The sequence below is a fragment of the Dipodomys merriami genome, unplaced genomic scaffold (genome assembly GCF_024711535.1).
Source record: "Dipodomys merriami isolate MVZ:Mamm:240054 unplaced genomic scaffold, mDipMer1.0.p SCAF_104, whole genome shotgun sequence".
Lineage (NCBI taxonomy): Eukaryota > Metazoa > Chordata > Mammalia > Rodentia > Heteromyidae > Dipodomys > Dipodomys merriami.
In genome coordinates this window covers 4,891,598-4,918,342 of record NW_027202316.1, presented here as the reverse complement: position 1 = coordinate 4,918,342, position 26,745 = coordinate 4,891,598, and the positions used below count along the sequence as shown (strand labels likewise).

Below are 26,745 nucleotides of genomic sequence, written 5' to 3'. Positions count from 1 at the left end.
CCTCTTTCTCCAACATGTTTAATGGTAAGAATGGAGGCAAACAGCTGAGAACATCCCACTGTGATCCGGTGCTGGTGGTGCCCACCGCTTCCTCTCCTACTTCTCAGCACGGCAGCACCTCTGGACGGCGTCTGCCAGAGCCAGGCAGTGTAGGACACGCTTCCTTTCTGCAGCCAGTTCCTTCTCAGAGACCTGGCCCAAGAGCTTCTGCACAAACAGATCTTGATCTTTTAGGAAAATGTTCTTGTTAACACCTACATTTGGTCTATTTTCCAGAGATCCAGATTTGAAATGGAAGCTTAAATATCTGTTTCTTTGGAAGCCAGGCCCTTTCTCCTCAATCCAAGATAGCGGACTGCAAAAAGACAAGAGAATCCTCATTTTAAACAGCACATGGTAGGGAGCAGGTGGGGAAGCTTGCCCATCTTCTGTAGACATGGCCTCACTGTGCACCCAACTTTCTTGCAGCTGTGGCTCAACACATTGGCTCATTGGCTCCAGATGTCCACCACTCCACAAGCCATTGGGGACTGTGTTTCCATCTTTACTGCCATCTGCTCTTGATTTATTTGGCCCAGGATAGCAGAATCTACTCAATAACTTTTGTGGAAGCAAGTTTCTCATTCATGCCTTTTCATTTGTGATGGTCTGGGGCTTGAACTCAGGTCCCTGACCCTATGTGCTAAAGGTTAGGCTAGTGTTCTACCATTTGAGCCACAACTGTGAATGTCTTTTTTGGTATTCATTTAGATATAATAGTCTCATGGACTGCCTGCCGGTGCTTCTTTTTTAATATAGTGTCCTCAGAGCTCAGCCTCCTGAATACCAAGAATTACAAAAGCAAGCCACCAGTACCTGGCTAGTCAGGACTTTTTATCTGGAGTTTTTCTGATCCTTCCAGAGGGTTTAGACTTGGAAAACAGGCAATCCAAATACCAACTGCACTTCTGTCAAGCTTCTAGTTCAGTGTAAACATTTCATGAGGAAAATTCTTAGTATTCTTCTCATCACATTCTCAAGACTCAACCCAGTCATGCCAGAAAACACAAACTATTGGGTCAAAAGGAGACTCCTCTGTTTCCATTCAGATACCCACTGGAGTCCACATCAGAGCTCCTGAAAATCAAAGTAAGATGAACATCACTTCTTCAAAGTGTGACTCCCTTTTTCTGGGTTATTTCCCTCCAGATAGCAGGGAAGAGCTGTGATATGTGCCTGTATAAAAGTGAGAATGTTTTCCTAGGTAAATTCTGACCTAAAGGAAGGGCCTGGTCCATTCATGTTCTGAGTGTGTACAGCAACTGATGCCACCCAGACCAACGGAGCCAGGCCTGGGCTCACTGAAGGGGCTCCTCTTTGACATCACTCATGAATATTTACAGATGCAAATATTCACTCAACAGAGCACTGACATTTCTTTCTCCTCTTTGCAGGAAGCTGTCCAGCCACTTCCACACCTGTGTCAGCACCTGTCTGTATGCACTGTGGAGGTGGCAATTTTTGAGCAAGTACTGAAGAACCAGGCATGGCACAGGGCTGCAATCCTCCTCCCACAGCACCCTGAGGACCTAAATACAAGTGTTTTTGTCACTACTTAAGATCCTGGATATCAGCATAAGTTTGGCTTGAACAAAATCTGAATGCATACTTTTACACAATTTAAAAAACAGCCAGTAAATTAGGAGGAACTAGAGTTTGAAACTCTGACTCCCTTGAGATCTGGGGTAGGTGACACATTCCCAGCTGCTAACTGAGGGCTATGAGGAATTGCAGACAGTATCATGTGGGATTCATAGTTGTTTCTGTGTGCTTCTGGCATGGCTGGGGAGAATGCACACAGCATGGGGGCTACAGAAAGGCAACCTGAATGAGGACTGCAGAGCCCTATATCAACTAGTGGCTGTGGACCTAGTTGGGGAGGCGTTGTAAGCTTAGGAGTGGGGGCCTAGTGCAAGTAGGTCTCTGGGGGTGTGTCTGTCCTGCCCCTTCCTATACTGTGCAGTCTTCTTTGGCTGTATGAGGGATGCTACTGCTCACTCTTGATGCCATGATGTCTGACTCACCACAAGCCTATCACAACCAAGCCTGGACTGAAGAGGCCAGAAGGGAGCCAAAGCATGCCTTTCCTTATTGAAACAACTTTTCTCAGTTATTTGTTACAGACAAGGAAAGTCTAACAGCATCCTTCGGAAGTTTCTTCACTTCTGAGTCTAAGTCTCACTCAGTCAGTATAAAGACAGAGTGAGAAAATGCTTGTAAAAGGCCAGGCCATGCTACTCATGAAGCATTGCCTAATACTGCATTTGTACAGCAGGGATTGAAGGGACAAACCCGGCTTTTCTAGGCATTTGATGGGCAACTTTCATGATCACCCTGTGTTCTCATTCACTCAACTACACTGTCTGAAGGTAACTTAAGGAATTCTGTCCTAAGACAACAGTTATCAGTAACTCTTAATGTGTGATGATAAGCTCCTGACACATGCCATGTTTTTTTGTTTTTTGTTTTTGTTTTTGTTTTTGTTTTTTTTTTGCCAGTCATGGTGCCTGAACTCTGGCCCTGGGCACTGTCCTTCAGCTCTTCAGCTCAAGGCTAGCACTCTACCACTTGAGCCCCAGCACCACTTCCAGCTTTTTCTGTTTATATGGTGCTGAGGAATCGAACCCAAGGCCTCGTGCATGCAAGGCAAGCGCTCTACCACTGAGCCACCTTCCCAGCCCCCACATGCCATGTTTGAGCTAAAATATCTCATTCTAGCAGAATGGGATAAGCTGGAGGGAGAGAGAAAATAACTGGAAACATGCCAACATGCTCCTCCAAGGCACCAACAGAAGCCAGGACTGCATTCTCTTAGCTAGGATAGCTAAGAGACATTGGATATAAACAAACTTTAGGTAATATAAACAGTCTGGTCTATCTCAGAATGTTTATCATGTCTTCAGATTTGAGGGGTTGCAGAATGTCAAGATGTTCCTCACACCTCCATTTCCTCATCAGTAAAGCTACATGAAGGGAGCTGGGAACAGGGGTGCAGGCCTGGAGTCCCAGTTTTTGGGGAGACTGAGGCAGGAGGATCACTTGAGCCAAACGGATCAGGACCCTCCTGGGAAAAGCAGAGAGAAGCCCATCTGTAAAATGAGTACACAAATAAATAAGTATACAGTAAAGCTTCTATTAGGGACTCACATGACTTTGGCAACATGCTTCAATTCTGTAAGCAACTATTCACTTACTGGACAATGAAGGCAGCAAAATTGGGACTAATTTCTAGTCTTTGGAAGCTGACAGTTCTACTGCAGTGAACACCTGTTTGTGCCACTTGGGGTTTCTCTGTTGTCACCCTTGTGAACAACTGATACACCCCAAAGTCTCCTTTTCATCAGGTTTTTCACAACTTACCATTTGTCCTTGGTCTCCAGATGCACAGTCATTTTCATATACTGCTTCTCCTTTTGCTCTTCCAAAGTGGCAGACACCAGAGAAAGCTCACCAAAGAGGGATACCAGCCACGTCAGGCGAGAGATGCCACTAAATGCAGGAAAGCCAAACTGCCCTTCTTCCAGTGGGCCAGCTGTGGGCAATCACAAATGTTGTTGAGGACTAGGAAGAAGAGAATGCCTGACAAAAGGCAGGGCACAGAGTCCATGGGAGAGTGCATGGACAGAGGGACCTTGCCTTACCAGGTAGCTAAATGTTGACTCACAAAAGCAACTCCCTTTTAGGAGTTATTCAGTTTTAATAGTAAAATGAGACATGCTACTGCCAACAGCACTCAATTCAGCCAAAGAGAATGATAAAGAGTTTTAGGCTTTTAGTATGCTTGGCATATTTACATGTGCATATGTCACCACATATGCACATATACACATATCCGTTCTCTTCAATAAATGATTTAAAGTCACCCACAGTCAGGCATAGTGGTGCAAACCTGTAACACCAGATAAGGGACATGGAGACTTTTGCCCAGGCTGACCTGGGAAAAGTTAGTGTGATTCTATCTAAAAAAAAATAAGGCTCTTGGGTTCCAGATACTTGGAAGGGATACAGGGGCAGGAAGATTGCTGAGGCTGGCACCAGATAAATGTACAAGACCTTATCTGAAAAACAAACAAAATACAGCGAAATGCAAAAAAGCAAGAAGTGCTGAGGTATGGTTCATGGTAGCAGGAATGAAGTCCTGACTCAATTCCTATCACCACCAAAAAACATCTGGCAAAAGGAGAAGAACCATGATCTGTTAGCCCCTGAAACCCAGATTGTCATCAGCTCCATGTGAAATGGCACACATCATGATATTTTAAAAGGCTGGAGCAAACAGCAATACCTTCCAGCTAGTTCAAGAGTATCAAGCTGATGGAGTGCTAAATGTTTCCTTAAGTCTTCATAAAAGTATACTCAGAAGAGTATAGCTATTAGAATTTCTGCTTGATCATGATCTGAATGTTTACCTCTGTCCTTAGCCCAAATCTGAAAGAGAAGCTTCATACCATTGCATTATGACTGTGATATTAACACTTAAGACAATGAGCATGTTCTATGAAAAGACAAAAAGAAGTTGGAAGCTGGCAGTGCATGTCTATAATTGTAGCTATTTGGAGGAATGAGATCTAAGAATCATGGTTTGAAGCCAGCTGGGTCAGGAAAGTCTGAAACACTTTTATCTTTAGTTAACCACGAGAAAGCCAGAAGTGGAGCTGTGGCACATGTGCTGGAGTGCTAGCCTTGAGGGAAGCTAAGGGAGAGCCCCGAGACCCTGAGGTCCTGCCCCAGCACAGACACACAGAAAAGTGCTAAATAAACACACATAAAAATTCGTGGAAGCACTGGGACCTAGACAAAGCATCAGACTTAGAAGCAAAATCAGCTCCCTCCAGGCTGCCCACCATCTCCTGTAGTTCATCTCCCCTGAACATGTTACAGAACAGCTCCTACCAGCTCCTGCCACATAGTGAACTTCCAACCTGGTTCTGTCACATGACTGGTGTGTGAGCTCAATGCCTGTGAGCTTCTATTGCTTTACCTGTACTGAGGATAGAAATTTCCAACTTTGCATGACCATTATGTGAGTTTCTGACACTTCAATTGTTATCCTTCTTGTCACAAGTCTCCTACATCATTTTCAAGCATCAGGACAATGAGAATGCATTGTTTTGAAACTCCTAAGGAGATGAAGGATCTTACCACTCATTGAGGTCAAGGATCCTAAAGATCTGCTTTCTCTAACAAAAGCCACTCAGGTGTTCCTGATATCCACATGAGCATCCATCTAACCACGAGAGCAGGTATCTCTATCAGTGTCCTTTCCTACTGTTCATGCTCAAAGAATGACTACCATACAATGAATGATCCAATGTACAATACATGAAATGCTGTGCACCCAGCCAATATTCCTGTAACTTCACAGGCAAGGAAAGGAGCTGGGGGTTCAATGTGTCTGCAGACTAAAACTGACCTGTGAAGAGAAGGGACCCTTTGAGCAGTTCTTTCCCCAGGACTTCTCTTTTCAGAAATGCAAATTCCTCCATCAAGAGTTCTATGTGCTCTTCATGCAAGACTTTTCCTGTCATGACAAAAATGGAATACACAAGGCAGTTAGGAGCACTGTGTACAGTTGCACATCTTGAGAGGCTTTGTCTGCCTCAGACAGGACAGGACACATATCCCTTACACATATTGCCCTTTGCCAGGTGCCAGTGGCTCACATCTGTAATCCTAGCTACTCTGTAGACTGAAATCTGAGGATCAAACTTCTAAGTCATCCCTGGCAGGAAAGTTTGTGCGACTCTTTTCTCCAGTTTTCCACAAAAACTGGGTTTATGGAGCTGTGGACCAAACTGGTACAGCAGTAGCCTTCAGCACAAAGGCTCAGGGATAGCATTCAGGCACTGAGTGCAAGTGTCAGAAGCAGCATAGAAACAAATACTGCCCTGGGCAGGTGTCTAGGATGTCCCCATCACTCCCTCCCATGTGCCAGATGCCCAGCTCTGGGAGTTCTAGCATGCCAGATTCAGCTACTCCCCCAATATGTCAATTAAAGAGATGCGTGCTAGTGAAGAGCAGTCAGACTTCCTTGACGCTTGTGCCCACAGGAAGAGAGAGCATAAGAATTTGAGCCTCTTTCCTAGTTTGGCATCTTGTGCTTTCTCCACAGGCATTGGTGCCAGGGCAAACAACTTGCAAGGGGACAACTACTGAGCTCCACCCCTTCTTCCAGTATTCACTCAGTCATGTGTTCCCTCCACAAACAACTACTGAAGGCTACTCTGATGTAGGGCAGGGTACAGCTCTGGGAATACAGAGGTGAAGGAAGTACTTCCAAGACCGAGCTTATTGCCAGTGTAGCACTGTCAGTCCTACACTGATGGTAAGTGCAAGGTGCTTTATTTGTGATTTTTTGTTATAATTGCTGACAAACTCTAGTAAAATAGTAAAGAGAAAGGATTGGTGGTTTAAACTTGACTCAACACCTCAATCCCAAGGCATTCTGCTCTTTTCTAGCTGCCTCCATAGAAGGGCTCATGCAGAATTAAATAAATATAAAACCCGCTGGAGGGCAGCAGGCTTAGGGGAGCAAATGTGGATGTTAAAGTCTGTTGGACGTTAATGGTTATAATGGTTGGTGTGTGATGTGATCTGCCACAAATCATGTAACTTCTCTGAACTGTGGCTTTCTACATATAAGCTAGAGAAAATAGATACTGCTATGTAATTTTTAGATATGATTTATTCTCTCTTTCTGCCTGGTCCTGAACATGGCAGAGCAGCCCAGTGGGAAGTATCTGGGCCCTTCCACCCAAGAATGGACTAATGCTTTTCTTTAGCCCTCACAGGATTGAAGTGGCTACTGTGGGGGAGTTCCACCCTTTTCTTTATGAATGTGTCAGCTAGCCTTTCCACATTGCCATGGTACATGGGACAGAAGGAGGCCCTCTCTACATGTTAAATAAAAACAGCTGGTTAATCCTCGAATGCCAGCCTTCACTACTGAGCACAAGTTGAGTTCTGTTACAGCAGGAGCAAGTAAAACACCTATTTTAAGAATTTCTCTGAGAATTAAGCACAGTGCATAAAAGCGTTTTCAGCTGGGTGCTGGTGGCTCACACCTGTAATCCTAGCTACTCAGAAGACTGAGGTCTGATGGTCAAGGTTCAAAGCCAGCCCAGGCAGGAAAGTCCACGAGACTCTTAGCTCCAATAAACCACCAGAAAACCAGAAGTGGTGCTGTGGCTCAAGTGGTTAAATGCTAGCCTTGAGCTGAAGAGCGAGGCAATGCCTAGGCCCAGACTTCAAGCCCCATGACTGACAGACAAAATTTTTTTTTTCATATTCTTGACATACAGTGAACATTTCTAAGTAGTTGTTACCTTGGTGAAACAGAAACCACACAAAATGCACATAAAGGACAATCAAGTACTCTAATCGGGACACTTTTCTATTGGCAATATAACCAGAAAAAGGTCCTGAGACTAGCTCAGGTGGAAAGTAATTCAATTTTTCCAATGGAGAAAAGGAATCTTTTTTCTTTTTTTTTTTTTTGGGGGGGGGGTCCGATCGTGGGGCCTGAACTCTAGGCCTGGGCGCTGTCCCTCAGCTCTTTAGCTCAAGGCTAGCACTCTACCACTTGAGCCACAGCACCACTTCCAGCTTTTTTTTTCTGCTTATGTAGTACTGAGGAATTGAACCCAGGGCCTCAGGCATGCAAGGCAAGCGCTCTACCACTGAGCCACCTTCCCAGCCCGAGAAAAGGAATCTTAGTCCCGGTCATAGTTTACACATTTCCTGCAAATCAAAACAATATTGAGACATTATCTTTCCCCAGTTAGATTGGCCAACAGTTTGAATTCTAACAACAAAAATGCTGGTGGGGATGTGGGGGAAAGGGAACCCTATTGCACTGCTGGTGGAAATGTAAACTAGAGCAACTACTTTGAAAGCAATCTGGAGGTTCCTTAAAAAACTAAACATAGACCTTCCCTATGACTCAGCCATACCACTCCTAGGCATCTACTCTAAGCATCATGAGCCAGGATATGATAAGGACACCTGTACAATCATGTTCATTGCCACACTATTCAAAACAGCAAAAATAGGGAAACAACCTAGATGCCCCATAATAGAAGAGTGGATCCAAGAAATATGGTACCTAGCTACAATGGAATTTTACACAGTCATTAGAAAGAATAAAATAATGTCATGTGCAAGAAAATAGATGGAACTAGAACAAATCATATTAAGTTAGATAAGCCAAGATCAGAGACAAATGGTGCATGTTCTCCCTGATATGTGGAAATTAGATCTGAAAGGTACTGGACTACAAAATACGAAGAATTTTAGATGCTCACATAGAGTGGGACCAGAAGAGGATAGTCTTAGGAGAAAATCACAAAGGTGCAATACCCAAATACCTCTTCATATGTATATGATATACATACTGAAACAAACTCCAAATATATGGAAACAAAGGACTTTTTTCTTAATTTTTTTTCTTTTGTTGACTCTGTATTCTTTACCTTATGTAAGGTGTATTCACATTCACATCTGTGGGAGGGTGAGGGGAGGGCAGAAAATTGGAGGAAAAAGGGTGAAAAAATACAACAGTGGAGTGCTGCACATTGATGAAAAAAGTGAACTATGCAACTTGTGGGTGGAGATGGGAGGGGGTGGTAATGGAAGAGGAGGAGGGAACAGATGACATTATGCAAAAGCATATGTACGTATTTCTGGATGTATATGAATGTATCCCCATTATATATCACTTCTAAAAAACTAAAGTAAAATTGGAAGAAAAAAAGTTTACACATTTCCACGAATCCCTGTGTACTCCAGGTCCCTCCACTATGTAGGAACAGCAACATGCCTGAAATGGTTCGAGCTTGAAAGTATAGTATAGAGATGCAGTCACACAGCTCCTCAGGGCAGAAAGCCTTAATAAGCGGGTCTGTGTGCAGACAGAGAGCATACGTCACCTTTCTCCTCAGCCAGGTCCCACAGTTCCTGAGCAGCTGCCAATGACAGCGCCATGGGGTATTCCACAAGAACATGCTTGCCAGCACTTAGAAACTGCCTTGGAAAAACAAGAAACACAGCAAGAGAACCCTCAAATGAGCATCACGGGCTCCTCAAGATGGGGAAGAGGGTGTCGTAAGCACATGAGTCTGTGTGTGAATATATTACCAACCAGGTGGGAGAGAGTCCTGGGAGACGTGGTGGAAGACTGAGCTCATAGAGTTTTTGACGACTCTGAGAAAATACCTCTCCAGTTTTAATGCAAATGTTCAATCAGTGTCATTCAGTTATAGACTATTTTACAGTCACTCTGGGAAAAACATATATTCTCAAATAAACTATTTCTTCCACAGTATTAGAAAGACAACAGAGCCCCTGGGCAGTGAGCTGTTTCTGAAACAGTCTGACCAGGTTTATCCTAGTACATTTGAAGTGGGTCCTGAAGCAGGAGAAGGTATTTTCCAGGTTCACTTTTGCCTAACATGCTCTTGGGCATTTTGTGCTTTTGCCACTTGCAAATTTTGGTATGCTTGAGGTAGGCTAGGGAGAACAGAGAGCGCGAGAGAGATGGACTTGTAACGTCTCTGTTCACCATACTTTGACAGACCCAAAATGCTGTCCTCACGAGTAGAATGTGATTGTCTTGACACCAGGGTGCAGGCACTTATAAATACCAGGATAAGCAGATCGCCTTTTCAAGAAAATTTACCCTTGTGCCAGAGAAGTTGAAGGGGACTCAAAGGAAATGTATCCACTTAGAGTTAAAAGGTCTTTCAGGAACAGCATGTTAGTGGTCTCTAGACTTCCTGTGAGAACCCAGAACAGAAACTTCAGGGATGCAGTGATGTGTCCAGTCACCTGGGCCCAGGTCTCCCCTGGTACTCCTCCCTCTGTACCAGGCCCACCAAATGCTTACAGTTAGAGGCTGTGCACTCACCCAGGGGAGATGCACCACTGCGCTTCTGCTCTGCAGCAGGAACATTTCCTGATTTCAACCATACCCCTATTTCCTTATAGACATATAGATAAACATTGCAACATAGAGGAACAACTAAAGAGCCAAAAGAGTTTTTGAAAATGTCTGTGTAATCTTCCCTCCCTTCCATTTTTCAGGAGCTTTAGGGGATCAAACAAACATACAACATAAGCTCTCTAAAATGAGAGATGCCTCTGTTAGGCTTCTCTCCACAGGCTCCAGACCCCATCCTCCATGCTCCCTTTTCCACAGGCCACATGAGCTTCTCAAAAAGCAGCCTTGTTGTGGTCCCAATGAATCCCCAAGGATCCTAGAGCAGGCTCTGAGAACCAACCAGGCAGCGATAGTGGCTGGGCATCCCACATTCAGCGAGTTGGCCCAGGACCCAGGAGAAAGCCACAAGAGCACATACCATCACAATGTACATCCCCCCCAGTACAGGCCTGACAGCAGTTTCTAAAGATTCCAAAACACCATAAGCCTTCCTTTAACCATGAAAACTTCCTTGCAGGGTGTTAGCTTGCTCAGTGCTTTTTCCATTCACAGGGCAGACTGCCTACAACGAAGAACCCACCTGATGTAGTGCTCATGGCTGGAGCTCTCGCTGCAGATGAAGGCCACCTCAACCTCTTGGCTGGAAAGAGCATCTTCCAAAGGAATCTACTGCACTTCTGCAATGCTTCCAAGTTTCCGTCTATTTTAGAACAGTGCAGAAATGCAACTCAAAAGCAAGCACCAATAAATGAGTGCCACCCTTCTCCCTTCTTCCCAACAATACTCAGAGACCAGCTTTTGGAAAGGAAGGACTTAATGTTCTCTCTCCCTTATTCAGGGCATTTTCCATTGTGACTTCAGGTAAAGTCATGGGATTTGGACTCGGGTGCCAACACTACCAGTGTCGGTAAGAAGCAGCCAAGGGAGTCTCTGAGTTACTATTTCTCTAAAATAAAAAGAATAATATCCTTTAATGACACAAGAAGGGGTCTTTGTGGTTGTTTCCAGTTCCAGGCACTTAGTCAAACATGGTTACACACAATCTAGAGCCAGGAATACTCTGAGTGTGCCAATGCCTACTGAGATCAAGCTCCTTTGCTTACCTCAAGGCCTGGTGACTGTCAAGCAGAGGACAAGCGTCTCTGCCTCCTTCACCATAGAGTCTGTGAGTGACACAGCTTTAGGGGAACAGGGCCAAGACAGAACCCCAGGGCATGTGACTCCCACAGGACATAGAAGGGCTCCAGTGACGGGAGAACAAAAGCCATAGCACTGTGTGCCATGCCCTGGTGCTGAGGCTGAATGACAGAGAGCCTCAAGGGACAATGAAGGGACATGGGCAGCCAGCACAGGCTCCAGCCAATCGCAGCCACAGCAGGAGGAGGGCATTTGGGAAAGTCGGCTCCCCAAAGATAATATGCTATGTTTCCTTCCATGGGCCATCAACTCACTACAGGATGTGACTAGGATTAGTGTGTGTCCACTATATGTCGAAGATATCAAGAACATTAAACAGAAGCATCACCTTCCAGTGACAAACAGGGAAGAAGCTGCACATAGGAACACATTTCCCAACACTTGAAAGCTGACGACATGAGGACTGTGTTGAGAAGCAGGGGTTCAAGACTCAGAGAAGACAAAGAATGGTAGCCTAGGGTTTCAGAACAGGATTCCTGGAGGGACAGCAGAAACTAGCCAGTAGGTAATGAGGAACCATGTGGTAACAGCAGGGTGTAAGTTGTGTGGGGACAAGACATTGGCATGAAACACCCATCTTTCTACATGGTTGCTGGGAGATGAGAAATTCCACTTTGCCCTTGAGCTCGAGTCTCATCCTGTCAGAGCTTCAGACAGGCATACTCGGGGTCTTCTTGTGTGTGAAGCTCTTGAAGTCTTACAGGAAGAAGCTTGGCAAAGAGCAATTCTAACACTTCTAGATCTCTCTGGGGCCTAAAAGCTCACATTCAATGCTTACATAGGAACCAGATGGTCTGAAGAATTATAATATGAAGAGTCTTCAGGGTGAATAACTACAATAGTCAGTGTCACCAGCTAGCTGACAATTAATGCCAGCAAAAAATACTGCACAAAATCAGCTTGGTATGATGTTTGGTGAGTAATGTGTGTTTGTGCATGAGTAAGGTTAGGGAAATGAAGAATCAGAGTGATAGGCTTGGTTTCCTATGAGCTGTAGGAAACAATCTTTAAAGAAAAGTGGATTTAGCCAGGTGCCAGTGGCTCATGCCTGTAATCCTAGCTACTCAGGAGACTGAGATCTGAGGATCACGGTTCAAAGCCAGCCCAGGCAGGAAAGTCCGTGAGACTCTTATCTCCAATAAACCACCAGAAAACCAGAAGTGGCACTATGGCTTAAGTGGTAGAGCGCTAGCCTTGAGCTGAAGAGCTGATGGACAGTGCCCAGGCCCAGTGTTCAAGTCCTGCGACTAACAAAAAAAAAAAAAAAAAAGAAGAAGAGAAAAGTAGGTTAAAAGTATCAGTGGGAAGAAAATACACAATATTTAAAAGACGAGCTTTGGAATCATTCAGTCTTATATTCTTAAGTTCTCTAGCTTTTTGATCTCTAAAAAACTAATTAACCTTCCTGTGGCTCAGTTTCCTTCTCTGACTAGTGGTGTTGACTGAGTATAGAACTCAGAATGACAGAAAGTATGTGAATCCTAGGGTTACCATGAGGATGCCATCTCTGAAAACTGATGGAACAATGAACTCCCACATGCCTCCCAGCCTTTTTCAGACCAAACCCACCTGTATTTGCTGTGTCCCTTCTGTAGCAGATGTACCTGGGGCTAATCTTCCCTGTTCTGTTCTTGGGGTTCCCATTTGCTGTACACCCCAGCTCAAGACCCTCTCCTTTTCACTTTCAAGACCTGACCAAACCTGAGACCTTGTGGGAAAGAACTGTGTGTGGTTTTCTCCCCTGGGTCAGAAGATGTCCGTGTTTTGTTGTGTTATTTTGCACTATGCTTCCTAAAATTATGTGTACCAAGCTAGTCCATGCCACCTGGACACGAAGCCAATCAGGTTCAGGTAAGCCGAGGAACCTTCTGGATTCTTTAAGTCCCTTATCCTCACGGAGCCAGCTCTGCCAACACCAACAACCACTACACCAAACTTTCTCACGGGCTGAAACATAAGGGACCAAGTTAGGATTGTAAACAGCAATTTAGCAGAGGACAACAAGAAACAAAGGATAGTCAGAGTCTTGATAAACAGGAAGAGCTGTAATTCTACAACACTGGAAGCCTCTGTATTCTGGCTGGACTAAGACTCTCCTGGGCTCAGAGGTGAGTCAGCTCTGTCCAACACATTCTGAAGGGGCTGTGCCTATGTCTTTGTGTGAAAATCTTGCCAGATGCCTACCTCCAATTGGCTTTCCCTGCCTACTGCCACCTCTCCAATGATGGAGTGTTCTGCTGTAAATCCTGCTACCCAGCCTGAGCTGTGGCCTCTGTCCTCAGTCTACCAGGGACATGAGGATAGGATGAGCTTAGAGTTATTCAAAGTGGTCACAGCTGCTGTATACGATGCTGACAGATAAGAGCACATGGAAAGCAGGATCCATGTGGTTTAAGTCCTTAGCATAGCTTTCCACATTTTAGCCACCATTATGGCCATTCAACTGTAACACCTTAAATATCACCTAAGTGCACTGCTGGAGGCTGCCTGGAAATAGACCACAGGGAATAGCAAGTGCACATTTTAGAATTATGAAACAACTCGATGTCCTTTAAATTTCTATGCATGACTTCCACATATCCCTTCAACCCAGTTGTGCTTGAATGCTTCTGAGCACAGAAATAGGAATGTCACCTTTGTGATCTCACCATCTGTGACCCCTGACTTGGCCCTCTTCCTTTGTCCACTGCTCTAGCCTTAGTTCAGATTTGAGATATTCTGGGCATTTTCCTATTACTGACTTCTTATTTTGTTCCATGTGGCCAGAAAACATTCTTTCAATGTTTTAAATCTTTTTAAATGTGTAGAGATGTTATTTTTGCATGTGTGCCAGTACTGGAGCTTGAACATAGGGCTTCATGCTCTCCCTCCCTTGGCTTTTTCACTTAAGGCTGGTTCTCTACCATTTGAGCTGATAAATTGAAGAGTCACTCAGATTTCTCTGTCCAGGTGGACTTCAAATGAAGCTCCTCAGTTCTCAGGCTCCTGAGTAGCTAGCGTGAGCCACCAATACCCAGTTCTGATATGTGTTTTATGATGTAGGATATGGTTTATCTTGGTGCTAAATTTGTATCTTAAGTGTCTCTCCAAGTTAAGCTTAGGTGTTCTGCATCAACAGGTTAGCAATAGTGGAAGGCAGGGGAACCTTTATGAGGCAGGAGCTAGTGGGAGGCCTTATGGTCATTGGGGATCTGCCTTCAGAACTGCAGGACCCTGGCCTCTCCCTGCTGCCCAGGAGTGAAGGGCTTTCTTGTGAGACATGTATCCTGTTGTGTTGGGCTGCCTTGCCACAGACCTAAAGGCAACAGGGCCAACTGACCATTGACTGGAATCTCCATATTTGAGCCAAAATACACCTTTTTCTGTAGGAACTGATTATCTCAGGCATTTGTTTCAGTAATAGAAATGTGAATAACCTAGTTTGATAATGTTTGGAGCAGACTTGAAAATGTAGTATTAAAGAAATAAAGAAATAGGTATGGTTTTGAGACAGTAGAAAAGGAACATACCTAATGGGTCACAATGTGATTCAAAGACCAATCATAAGAGTAAATCATAGTCCCAGAGTAAACTTCCTCCCCTCCCCTTGGTCTACAAACACTTGTGTTTGGCACTCCAAACCTAAAAGTAGAGTTCAAAGAAAGTTAGGATTCAGAGCAGATGTTCTACCAACTTAGAGAAAAGCATCTTTATGAGATGAAATGTTTGGGGGAAAAAAAGGGGAGTCACTGTAGAACTTTAAAGTGGCACTCTGAAGTGAAGACACTGGAGGTGGCCATGGAAGAGATATTGGGGCAGCAGCAACTTCCTGTCTTTGCTTCCTGGCTGCCATGAGGTAAAGAGATCTCCTCTGTCATGGGCCCCTGCTGTGATGTGCTGGGACACCACAAACCCCAAACAAGAAGGACAAGTGACCTGGGATGGGAAGCTCTGAAACAATGAGCCAAATTAAAACTCTTCCTCTGTAAAGTTGATATCCTCAGAAATTTGTCATAGTAACAGAAATCTGATGAATAGAGAGAAAAATGGGCAATGGGAGAGCAAGTTAGAAATAACCATTAAATTGCATAAACTGCAATCTGTAAATTACAACTACCTTTTGGCACCAGCAAATCATACTCTGAGAGTAAATCCTACAGAGCTATCCTGGGAAAGAAATTTCATCTATATCACTCTTGTTTATAAGAAGCCAAAGAGAAAAACAATCTGCTAGTAGCAGAGTGGTTATGTAAGCAATGTTATATCTATAAAATTGAATATGATACAACTACACAAAAGAATACAGTGGTTCTTTATGCATTGAAAGTAAATGCTCTCCAAGATATACATTGTTGGGGGAGAAACAAAAAGATACATAACAGTGTAAGTTCTGTGCTACACTTTATACATAGCCAGACAGCTGGTAGCTCACATCTTTACTGTTCAGAAGGCTGAGATCTGAGGATCACTGGTTCAAAGCCAGCATGGGCAGGAAAATCTGTGAAACTCTCACCCTCAATTACCGACCTCCTCCACCCCTCAAAAGAAAACGGTGGATGTGGAGCTGTGGTTCAAGTGGCAGAGTGCTAGCCTTGAGGCCAAAAAGTTCAGTGACAATACTCAGGAACTGAGTTCAAGCCCCAGGACTGGGAAACACCACACACACACACACACACACACACACACACACACACACACACACACACACACACACACACACACACACACACACACACACACACACAAAGTAAGTGGATAAAGGGAAGCGTATGTGTATATAATTATAATCTCTATGAAAGGTTGACCAAGAAGAAACTAATACCACTGGAGAACAAAATGCAGGAAGAGCATGAGATACTGGGTAACTGAAAAACAGAGGTAGGAGAAAGAGGAGGGCTAATCCTCATAGTATTTTGAAGTCTTTTATCATTTAGAAATGTTTAAATACATAAACAACTAATTAAGATAGGTGTGGATAACTGAAGGGTGCTCAGAGGTAAAAACACCAGAGCTGGCAGTGCTTCTAGTGACTCTCCTCCCTGGAGTTCCTATGTGCTAGAAGACATGTGCTGCTCCATTTCTGGAACTATCTGTCTCTCACCATCTCCTAACCAAAACTTACTCCCAAATCACCCTGACTCCTCATGCATGTGGGTTTGACTTTGGTCTCCTCTCACTCCACTGACCCCAATGCAATCTTTCATTTCCATACTGCTCTGCTTCAGCAAGGAATGTGGTCCACAGGGCATCCAAACCCCACTGCCACATTCCAGAGATCCTCAGCCACATGTTCCCGGACCTCATAAATACTGGACACTCCAGTGGCTCTTCTTTAAAGCCACTCCTTCCTCATCTTGTCTCACCTCGAGCTGCTGAGGTTTTCTTTACATATACTTTGTTCCTTCCTCATCCTGCCCCACAGGTGAGCACATCTCCCTAAACTCAATGGTTATGCCTCTTTGCTTCACTCTCTCTCCCATGACTCCAGAGTGGGGAGCTCCATTCTTCAGGCTGCCATGACCACATCTGTGCTGAAAGGCTGCAGTGTAACACCTTAAGCTGTGAGCCACTCCCTCCACCAGATCCAGTTCCAAGACACAACATAAACTGGGAATTTCTTCAGGCTGTCTTGTCCTCATTTAGGCCTTCATGCTCTGCTGAATTCCAGCCTTTCACCCACCTAACTAACAATCTTCTCAATTTCTGTGCAAAGACTCATTGCCACAGGAGTTCTATCAGCCTGAAATGCTTGTCATCCAGAGTCATTCCTTAGGCAATCATTCTCTGAGAGCAAAGGGCTGATTATTGCTGAGGATCCTCTGTCCTTTGCCCTGCAGCCAGCATGTGAGTCAGCAAGTTTTCTTGACAATTTCCACCATGTGATTTCCTTCCTCTACATTTTCACTGACTACTACAACCCTGGACTGGATTACTGGATTACTCAACAGTCTGGGAGTTGTCCGGCCCTTCAGTCAATCAACATTCAATGAGGACCACGTGTATCTGAGGCATCAGGTTAGAGGCCATGGGGACACACTGAGGAACAAAGCAAGCAGGCAGCTCAGCTTTAAGTGAGAGGACAGAAGGTAAGGGGAGGTAAAGAAATAACAATGATGGAAGTGACGAGAGGGCCATGTCCCCTCCAGATGGAGGGCTCTGAGAAAACCCTTCACCCAGCAGAAATGGCAGGAGAACTGGATGGACAGAATTAGATGGATCTGGACATGACCAAAGGTATTCATCTGTATCTTAGCACCCTGCTGTTGTTCCTTACAGAAATTTGTGTAACACTTACTTTCTTCATCTACAGAACACAGATGTCAATAACATCCTGCTCAGCAGCTTGTGGAGAGGAGGAAATACAAGCACAACTTGGTGGATTGTATAGTGCTTAACTGAATGGGAAAATGGAAAATGATATTAATAAAATTGAATGATGTCAATAGCACAGTAAATAGCACAGTTGCAGCCATGTATGAGGACCTTGGGGAAATTGTAGCTACAATCTGATGTTATAGGATTATATGCATGGGTTGTACCAACAGAAGATACTAGTTTCATTTTGTCACATTAAAAGTTATTGACACAAAACCAAAAACATTTTCATGAAAAATACAGCTATACAACGGAAAATATGTAAGACATGAGGACAACTGTCTTTGTCAAGGTGGGAATAGGGATGGGGAAAAAGGGACAAACATAAACACACATGGGAGGAGTTCCATGGACAACAGGGAAATGCAGCCAACAGTCTGGAGGAGGGTGTCCTCTGTGCTGGAGGAGAGGGGAGGGCCAGAGGAGGGAGAGCATGGAGATTAAGCAAGGAATTAAGTGGGAAAGAGAGGAGGCAGATGAAACATCAGAAGCAAACAATGTTGAGATGTATCCATGGCCACAACTGTCAGCAGTGATCCATGAACAAAAGTGCCATATCTGTAATGGTTTATTACCATATCCAAGTTGAATTTACAGCGACTCATAGTGTGGAATGACACAAATTTTGATGACTGGTGAACTCAGGGAGAGAGCAGGCATCCAATATTTGTTAACTACCAGTTGGAGTGAGTTCCCTGAGAAGCCAACTTTGGTCTGGTGACACAGTGAGACCAGGTTGCACTGTCATGAGATCAGGGTCCTTATGGAGTCATTCAGCAAGGATAAGCAACTGGCTCCTGGCTATATGGAGAAAGACCTGCTTGAACAGATCCACTCAGGACTTCCTGAAACATACAGCCTAAAATGAAAGCTGTGGAAATAGATGAGTGCACAAGATCATGGGTAGGACAAGAAGTACCTGGGGAACACAGACTTAAGAAAAGGGAGAGAAGGAGGCTAAGAAAGAGCTAAAGGTAGTGAGCAGGACACAGACCAAACCCTGATGCACAAAGCATCAGTAGTCACTCAAAAAGCATGTGGTGATAGTTGTTCAGAGGCAGCATTCCATCAGTACAGCAAATACCTGAGATAACCAAGGCATAAAGACGCAAGGTTTACGTGGCCTCACTGTTGGGGAGGTTCCAGTCCACGACTGGTTGGTCCTTGTTGCCTGGGCCACCCCTAGCTCATGACTGTTGTTTCAGAATTAGCTGTCGTGGAAAAGTCTGAATCAAACTGAAGGTGAATGGACACAGATAAGAACCCAGAGGGGCCTAATTCCTACTCTATCACCCAGAAACATGTGTACATCAGCAGATGACAGGCCAGATGTTTTCACATTTGTGCTGGTGTTTCTGAGAGCTCTGCAGGGGGAAGGGAATACCCTTAGAAGGAGGAAGAAGAGGCGCTGCAAACACAGCATGCATGTTATGATGGTGGTAAAAGACTCACCTCCGCATCCATTTTGATCTTTTCCTTCAGGGCCTGTGAGGACAAAAGCAGTAGTTCAGGCTCCTGCTGACATTGCTCCAAACCCTATACTAACTCTCTCCTGAGTCCCCACTTTCTCTCCTATTCAGTCCCATCTTCCCCAGATGTCTTCACCACCTCAGCCCCCTGGTACTCAGGCTGGGATCTTCTAATCTAAGGCTGATGGTAGTAAACTTCCCTTATCACATCAATTACATCTCCTCCAAAAGAAGATGCCCAAATCCTGAGGTCCATCTTTCTCTGGGAAGACAGCTGGAAACATGAGGCCTCCATGGAAATGAAATATTCCCACAGCTGACGATTGGAAATGCCAGTGTCTCATCTTACTGCCTTGGAGACAAGGCAGTAAGAAACAGTCATCCTTTTTTCCTTTGCCTAGCTGAGTATACTATGTTAAAAGAACAATGCTGGACTACTTCACATGAAGGGTGAAGGAACAAACACGTGAGCCAGGGGTCAGAGGATCCAGTGGATAAAAGGGGAGAGAAAAAGACACAGGAGAGAGAAGGAACAGAAGTAAACAGTCCACGATGGCACAGCAGTAGTACCAAACTTCAGTGCACTTGTAGGCCAGCTTTATCAAAATATGGTTCCTAGTTCAGAAGGTCTTGTGTTGAGTAGAGAAGAGGCTCAGAATTTGCATTTTCTCAGGCACTCAACTGGTCATTACACAGGTCAGCCACCCCCTTCGAGGAAACACTACAATTGTATAAAAATTGACTTTGCATTCATTTTCAGAGCTGCTATGTCGAAGAAAAGCCATTCCTTTCCCCAACTCTTTCCCAGCCACTCTTTCTGCTCCCAGCCTGTTTGCTCCACACCCTCAGTATCCTCCTCAGCCTCACTACAAAAGCTTCTACCTCTTATTGAAAGGGGTCTTCACTTAATAGGAAGGAAATGAGATAATATGCTAATATGAAGCCAATTATTCTACGGAATACATTTCTAATATTTTTAAACTTGGAGCATGTGCCCATATTTAAGAAGAGCTGCTAATTAAGGAAAATGATGATAGAAAATGCACAATTCAATTTCAAAATTGAGCTGAAAAGAAGGGGTAGAGAATCGCACATGTGTTCCTATGGACTACCCTCCCACTCCAGAAGGCCAGGTCATAACCTTGGACCCTATTGCTGTAACTCTAGCTCTTCTCAGCCTGGAGATACAAGAAAACAGGAACTGCTAGACCCACCAGTGGGGCCCAAGGAATGTGAACATTCTGCACAAGCTGGAGGCAGGTGTTCTTATCTGCCTGCAATCCTAACTACTCAGGAGGCTGAGTTCTGCAGGCCACCTTTCAAAGCCAGCTCAGGCAGAAAAATCTGTGAGACTCTGATCAATTAGCCAGGAAAAAAGCCAGAAGTGCGCTGCAGACCAAGTGGTAGACACTAGTCTTGAGCTCAGACAGCATCCAGAAAGGCAGAGGGCCTCCACAAAATTGAAAAAAAAAAAAAAAAAAGTACAGACTTAATGTGTTAATATATCTTTCTTTTGTACTTGATCGAGCCCCTCACTGTTGGATCAGGCCTGTGGCTTCTCCCAGGTGCTCAGCCTGTAGTTAGGCAGCAAGGTCAGGGCTGGGCGGGACAGTACCCAGCTGGTGGGAAGGCTGCCAGGGCTTTGGGGCCTATGCTGTCAGTAGCACGCTGGTCCTACCAGAACAGCACCGCCCTGCAAAGCGCATGGATCTCTGCTAGAAAAACTGATCCCCAAGAGTTTATCCGACCCCTAGGAGCGCCCCATCCCTACATTAGAGCTCAATCCCAGTGAGTTTACAGGAACCCTGCCAGTGCACTGGATCCCGGGAGCATGCAAGAAGCCGTGGGCGCGCCCATATCGGCTCCCCGGGAGCGTACCGGGGAGCGCACGAGCCCCGCGGGCGCGATCCCTGTGAGTGTGCACGGTTCCCTGCAGGGTGCACTTACCCAGGAGCTGGCGGATCCCCCGGACCCCTTACCCTAAGCCACCAAGTCGAGGTGCAACTTGTCCTCCGGACCTGCCCACCTGGCAGCAGCCAAGTTGCTGACTGGGCGGTAGGCGGGTTCTCATTGGCTGCAGTCTTTCTTTGGGCGGAGACACCTAAGGAAGAGGAGGGTTTCGTTTTGTTTTGTTTTTGACTAGGAGAAGTAGTGCTGTGGCTTAAAGCTGTAGAATGCTTGCCTGGAAGGAAAAAGCTTCAGGACAGTGCCCCAGGACACACACCTGCTCCCATACACATACTGCTTATTTTTGGCTACTGGGAAAGAAAGCAAGGCTTTGTATCTTGACATTAAGTTTTTATCCCCACGCAGGGCCTCCCTCAAGTCCCACTCCTACTCTACAATCCTAACAGGGCCTTATTTGTGCCCAGGATTCAAGATCTCAGGGGTAACCCTGTTCTCCCAGCTGCTCAGGCTACGACCTGCTCACCCATGGGTATCTCCTCCCACCTGGTAGTCAGAGAATTCCCTTGACTGGGCTTTCCTCATGTACCCAGGGTCCCATCATTTCCTACCTCATCTCTGTCATCTCCCCGCTGGGGAATTAGTGCTGTGAAGAGTATATCGTATTTTGCCAGAAAACCACACAGACATCCAGGTACAGAAAACAAAGAAAGGTTTACTGCCAGGAAAGGGAGAAGTGAGAAGAAGTGTTGGCTATTGTCTGAGGTGACCTAAATAACGTAGGAGTTTTAGGAGGAGACAGAAAGGGCTAGCAGGCGGAGACCCTGGTGTGGATGTGAGGACCAGGGGCGTCATGGCAGACTAGGATTTATGGCTGCTGCCCAAGTAGTAGGTAAGGGGCCCTGCAGCTGCCCAGGCCTGAAGGTCACTCTAAGGTGCTCTTGTTGCCTTCTATGGTGGTAGCTGCCCCAGAGAAGTGCCATCCCAAGGTAGAGGGGGTTGGAGGCTAATTATTTACTGCCTTTACTATATAGGCCTGGTGTTGCCTAGGAAGGGAGCATGCTAAGCTGTGGAGAGGGGAAGGAGTGTGCTGAGTTATGGGAAGGAGCTCACTGGGCTAACAAGTGCTGTCCTCCTAGACCTTTCCCCATGCAGCAGCCAGACTGACCTTAAACCTCTAAGTCAGTTGCTGTTCTCTAATCCAAACCTTCCCAGTGGCTTCCATTTATATCTCAACCCTACCCTCTGCTTCTCAGCCTTTTCTGAAAAAAAAAAAAGTCATCTTCTCACTGGCAAGGCCTAGGTCACAAGCCAAATTCTAGGGACTGAGCATGTGAGCACTTTAAGTGAAAGACATGGAGAATGGGTGTTTCCTCCAAATGAAATGCTAAATTGTGGTACCAGGACAAAGGTTGCTGGCTAGGCAAAATCCACAGATGATAACTTGCTGAGTCAGAGGAGCTTTGGGGAAGTCTGGGAGAAGGACCCTACAAGTTCTTGAGAGCAGAGATTAAGCATGTGAACTCCACACCCCAAAATTCTTGGAATGTTATGACAGGAATGTGATAGTATATCTTATGTTCAGTTCTGACTCTCTTTGTGTGTGTAAGAACATTCCATTGTACTGAGTGATCATCTGCTTCAGCTTAAAGTACTTTGTGGTAGGTTAGAGGTATAGTAATAGTTGCTTTAGGTCACAAAACACAGAAAATTCCCATTCAAATGCATTAAACCATAAGAAAATAGTGGCTCACACTTGTAAGGAGACTGAGATCTGAGGATCACAGTTCAAAGCCAGACTGGGCAGGAAAGTCTGTGAGACTCTTATCTCCAATAAACCACCAGAAAACTGAAAGTCGTGCTGTGACTGAAGTGGTAGAGCACTTACCTTGAGCTGAAGAGCTGAGGGACAGTGTCCAGGCCCAGAGTTCAAACCCCTTGACAGATTAAAAAGAAAGAAAGAAAGAAAACATAGCTATGACCAGGCACTAGTGGCCCACACCTGTAGTACTAACTTCTCAGGAGGTTGAGATCTGAGCATCAAAGTTGGAAGCCACCCAAGACAGAAAGTCCGTAAGACTCTTCTCTCCAATTAACAGGTCCCAGTCTCACTCATGGGTCTCAAGACTCAAACATTTCCCCAAAGTCCCAGCTCTCAATCTGATCACGAGGGGTTTTAGGGTCCAATCTCCAAACTTTGTACGACACTGATATTCAGACCATACCACATGCATCTCAGAATTGTTATTGTAGGGACTATTCATTGAAGTTTCGTGCTATCCTTTGCCAGCCAGAATCCTTTCAGAACTTTACTGATTCACAGAATCAACAAATTATTTACAAACTAATTTTGCTCTATTGCAGCATGTTTAATTGAAGGTATTGCCTCCCTAAATTTACTTTACGGAAATGTCACAATTGTTTGATTTGAGGTCTCAGAGATGTTGATGTCTATTTATGGTCCTTTGCCAGAATAATTTGGAAGACTGGGATGATTAAAGATTTGGGAAACTTTTATATGAATTATTTAGTTTTATCTTTCTCCCCTACTTTCCTGTAGAAAGGTTGCTAATGGAGCTTTGACCCTACCAGTGATAACTTAGAGAATATGAAAACACACTGAGTAAACAAGATGCTCTTAATGTACTACTATTCTATATGAATACCAGGACCAAAAAAATTAAAATACAATGAAACCCATTTGTATAATTACTAGCCACTAATTTAAAAAAAAATAAAACTACACACATTAGCTCCAATTCGAGCTTCTTGCCTCTATGGAAAATTCTTTTTTTTTTTTTTTTTTTTTTTTGGTTGGTTGTGGGGCCTGAACTCTGGGCTTGGGCACTGTCCCTCAGATCTTCAGCTCAAGGCTAGCGCTCTACCACTTGAGCCACAGTGCCACATCCGGCTTTTTCTGCTTATGTGGTGCTGAGGAATCGAGCCCAGGGCCTTATGCATGCAAGTCAAGCACTCTACCACCTTCCCAGCCCTCTATGGGTAATCTGAAGGCTTTATAAACTTGTGGCCAGAACTAATCCCATGTCTCCATCCAACTCCAGAACATTCTGAGAAATACACTGGATACAATGTTTAGTGGTTTTTATTTTCTCAGCCCACAACATCATAACCAACCAAGCCCATCCCTCAAATGTTAATATGAACTGAACAAATTCTATGAGCACTGGTGCAAGCCGTGAGGAAAACATGTTAGGGAGATAGTTCTGAGAGAGTACCTGGAGGATGTAGTTTTGGAAGCATCTCAGGCAGAAGCAGGGGAGTCAGTATCCAGCATGCATTGGCCTGTTTTTGGACATTTCTGTGAAGCCACCTGAGGAAGGGTTACACTGAGTGAGGTCGTGCATGTCTACGTAGAAGTGATAAGCTAAGGGAAAAAAAAACCAGAATGTAAATATGATCTTGAGAACATCTGGAGTGGTGGCAGGGGGGGGGGGGAATCTTGCCATCACAAGTCCAGTGGATTCTAGAGGAACCTGAAGCCAGGCTCCCTTCCACAGGTGCACTTCCCCTGGTGGCCCAAGAAGACCTGTGATTTATGCAAACACAAGGAGAACCCCTACCTCACCTTCAATTGAATGAAAGTCTGTTGGGATGGGTGCAGTCAGCCTGGCCACACTCCCCTTCTGGCTGTACAAATTAAGTTGTTTAGCTGAATTTTCAAGTCAGCTGGGAGACACTACCCTTTGCTACCCCCTGCTGTTGTAACACTAGGCCAAATAGAAGTCTTCTTCCCAGGGATCTTGCTTTCTCCTTAGTAGAGCAGGCTGAGCTGGTAACATGGAGAGAGCAATAGCAGAAGCTGCAGTTACAGTGGCAGAGAAGGCCATAGCTGCAGGAGTAGTGGTGGCAGCAGCGGCAGAGGTGTAAAGGCCACTAGCCCAACAGCAACAGTGACAACACTGGAAATAGCTGAAGACCTGCAGAGAGAAAGCGGCCAAAGAAGAAACACCAGGGAGCAAAGGGAGTGGAGACAGAGGGCCGTGATAATCAGAAGATGAGAAGCTGTGAGCTGTGTCACTGCAAGAGCCGCAGAGAGCGGCCAAGCCTTAAGGCCAGGGTCTCAGGCACCCTAGGACCATGAGCTATAACATGAGTTGCTGTCTAGGGCTGAGGATCCCAGCATCCTTTACTTAGGAGCTAGAATACTTCCTGCTCTAGAATGAGGGTTCATCCCTGAGGCCTGTAAGAGAACTGGCACACTCATAGGTGCCACCTCTTGCTGCTTCCTTCAGCCTGCTGCCACTTCCCACTGCTGCTGGATGCCCAGAATTAAGGCAGCTGTCATGTACCAGGGCTTCTCTGGGTTAAAGCCCAGAGAAATAAGCCTCCAACCCAATGCCCAGAGACCCAATATGCCCCTCATTATTAGGATTTTGAGCTGTAAACCTCTATGACTGCCTGCATACACCCCGCGCCTTCAGCTACTCTGGACTTATTTTTTATAGAATAGACAAGTTTAAGTGTTCTTTGAGAATATGTTGAAAAATTGAAAATTCTTCCCAAGGACATGGAGAAGTGGAATGGAGCTCTCAAGGATATGTAGAGCCACAAGTTGCTTCTTCTCCAAAAACAAACAAACCAACAAACAAAATACAAGTCAGAGAAAAAGGAAGATGACAGTGTAGTTTCACTTCCGGTTGTGGATACATTTCCAAATATTCAGGACATTCCAGTATCAGTGGTTTGCACAAAATGTGATGTCATTAGTGTACTGAGAGAATATGGGTAGAGATGAACCTTTGTATTTTACCCATTATCTGTAAAGCTTGCCTACAGTAAGGTGCAATACCTCTTTATACTTCAATAAAAGACCCCAAAAACATGGAATCATCGTATCATACATTATTCAGAAACAGTGTAAATTTCCCTGTAAGATACCTGCTGTTGTAGGAAAAGGATGCAGAATTTATTCCAATAATGTGGGATAATAAAGTAGGATTACTTCCAAGTTTTCAATATTGCAAGTAGAAACTTATCTTAAAAACATAATTAAGGCAACTGTCCTAATGTTTAGGGCAGAAGACTAGGTATTTCTTATGAAGCTATAGTACCTTTTAGCAAAACAGCCCACCTATAGATCCATCACCAAGAGCCTCCCATACAACACAAAATAAATCTGTGTCACCAATGTTGCATTCCAAATATCTCTGCTTGCTCCCTTGCCCCTACAAAAAACCAAAACCAAAACAAAACAAAACTGATTCAAGCATGAAAGTTGAAGCTACCAGGAAAGGCATCCTGGCAACTGTTTCTGTTGTTTGGGTTTGATGGGACAGGGTCTCACTATACAGCCCAAGCTGGCCTGATACTTGCTAGGTAGCCCAAGTTGGTCTTGAATCTGTTACTGTCTTGCCTCTGCTTCTTCAGTGCTGGAATTACAGGCATGTACCACCATGCTTGCTCTGGTAAATACTTTCAATATTTAGTTGACTAAAAAGACTGGCTAGCTGGATTAGTGGCTCACACCTATCGAGGAGGTTAGGATCTAAGGTTCATGGTCCAAAGCCAGCCTAGGCAGGATAGTCTCTGAGATTCTTATCACCAAAATCTAGGGGTGGAGCTGTGACTCAAGTGGTAGAGTACTCATCGTGAGCAGAAAAGCTAAAAGAGAGCACAAGGCTGAGTTCCAGACCTAGTATCAGCACATTACAAACGAACAAATAAACAAAAAGTGTATTATTAAATTAAGTCTCTTGCTGATAATAGTAGCACAAAAGTCAGACCAGAAGCTCATATTACCAGGCATGCGAGTGGAAGTAGAATTACATGACAAAGCAGTTCAAGTTTCTCTAAAGACCTTCTATGCATCTTCTATGGCAGGAG

The 26,745-nt window shown here is 44.8% G+C and overlaps 1 protein-coding gene across 3 annotated transcripts; it reads right to left on the bottom strand.

The window, feature by feature from the left end:
- Positions 1-4: 4 nt before the first annotated feature.
- On the bottom strand, positions 5-26,745 carry LOC138811122 (biliverdin reductase A-like). 3 transcript variants are annotated; one of them, XM_069998744.1, is made up of 8 exons: positions 26,720-26,745; positions 24,138-24,232; positions 21,023-21,097; positions 18,980-19,012; positions 10,557-10,676; positions 5,453-5,560; positions 3,400-3,571; positions 5-355 (listed from the first exon to the last, which is right to left on the bottom strand). In XM_069998744.1, exons 1-8 carry the CDS (start codon positions 26,728-26,730, stop codon positions 97-99), a joined length of 873 nt encoding a protein of 290 aa, XP_069854845.1. In that variant the 5' UTR covers positions 26,731-26,745; the 3' UTR covers positions 5-96. The 3 variants fall into 3 exon arrangements, with proteins under 3 accessions (XP_069854845.1, XP_069854854.1, XP_069854862.1); XM_069998761.1 differs by lacking the exon at positions 5-355 and adding an exon at positions 362-1,116; XM_069998753.1 differs by lacking the exon at positions 10,557-10,676.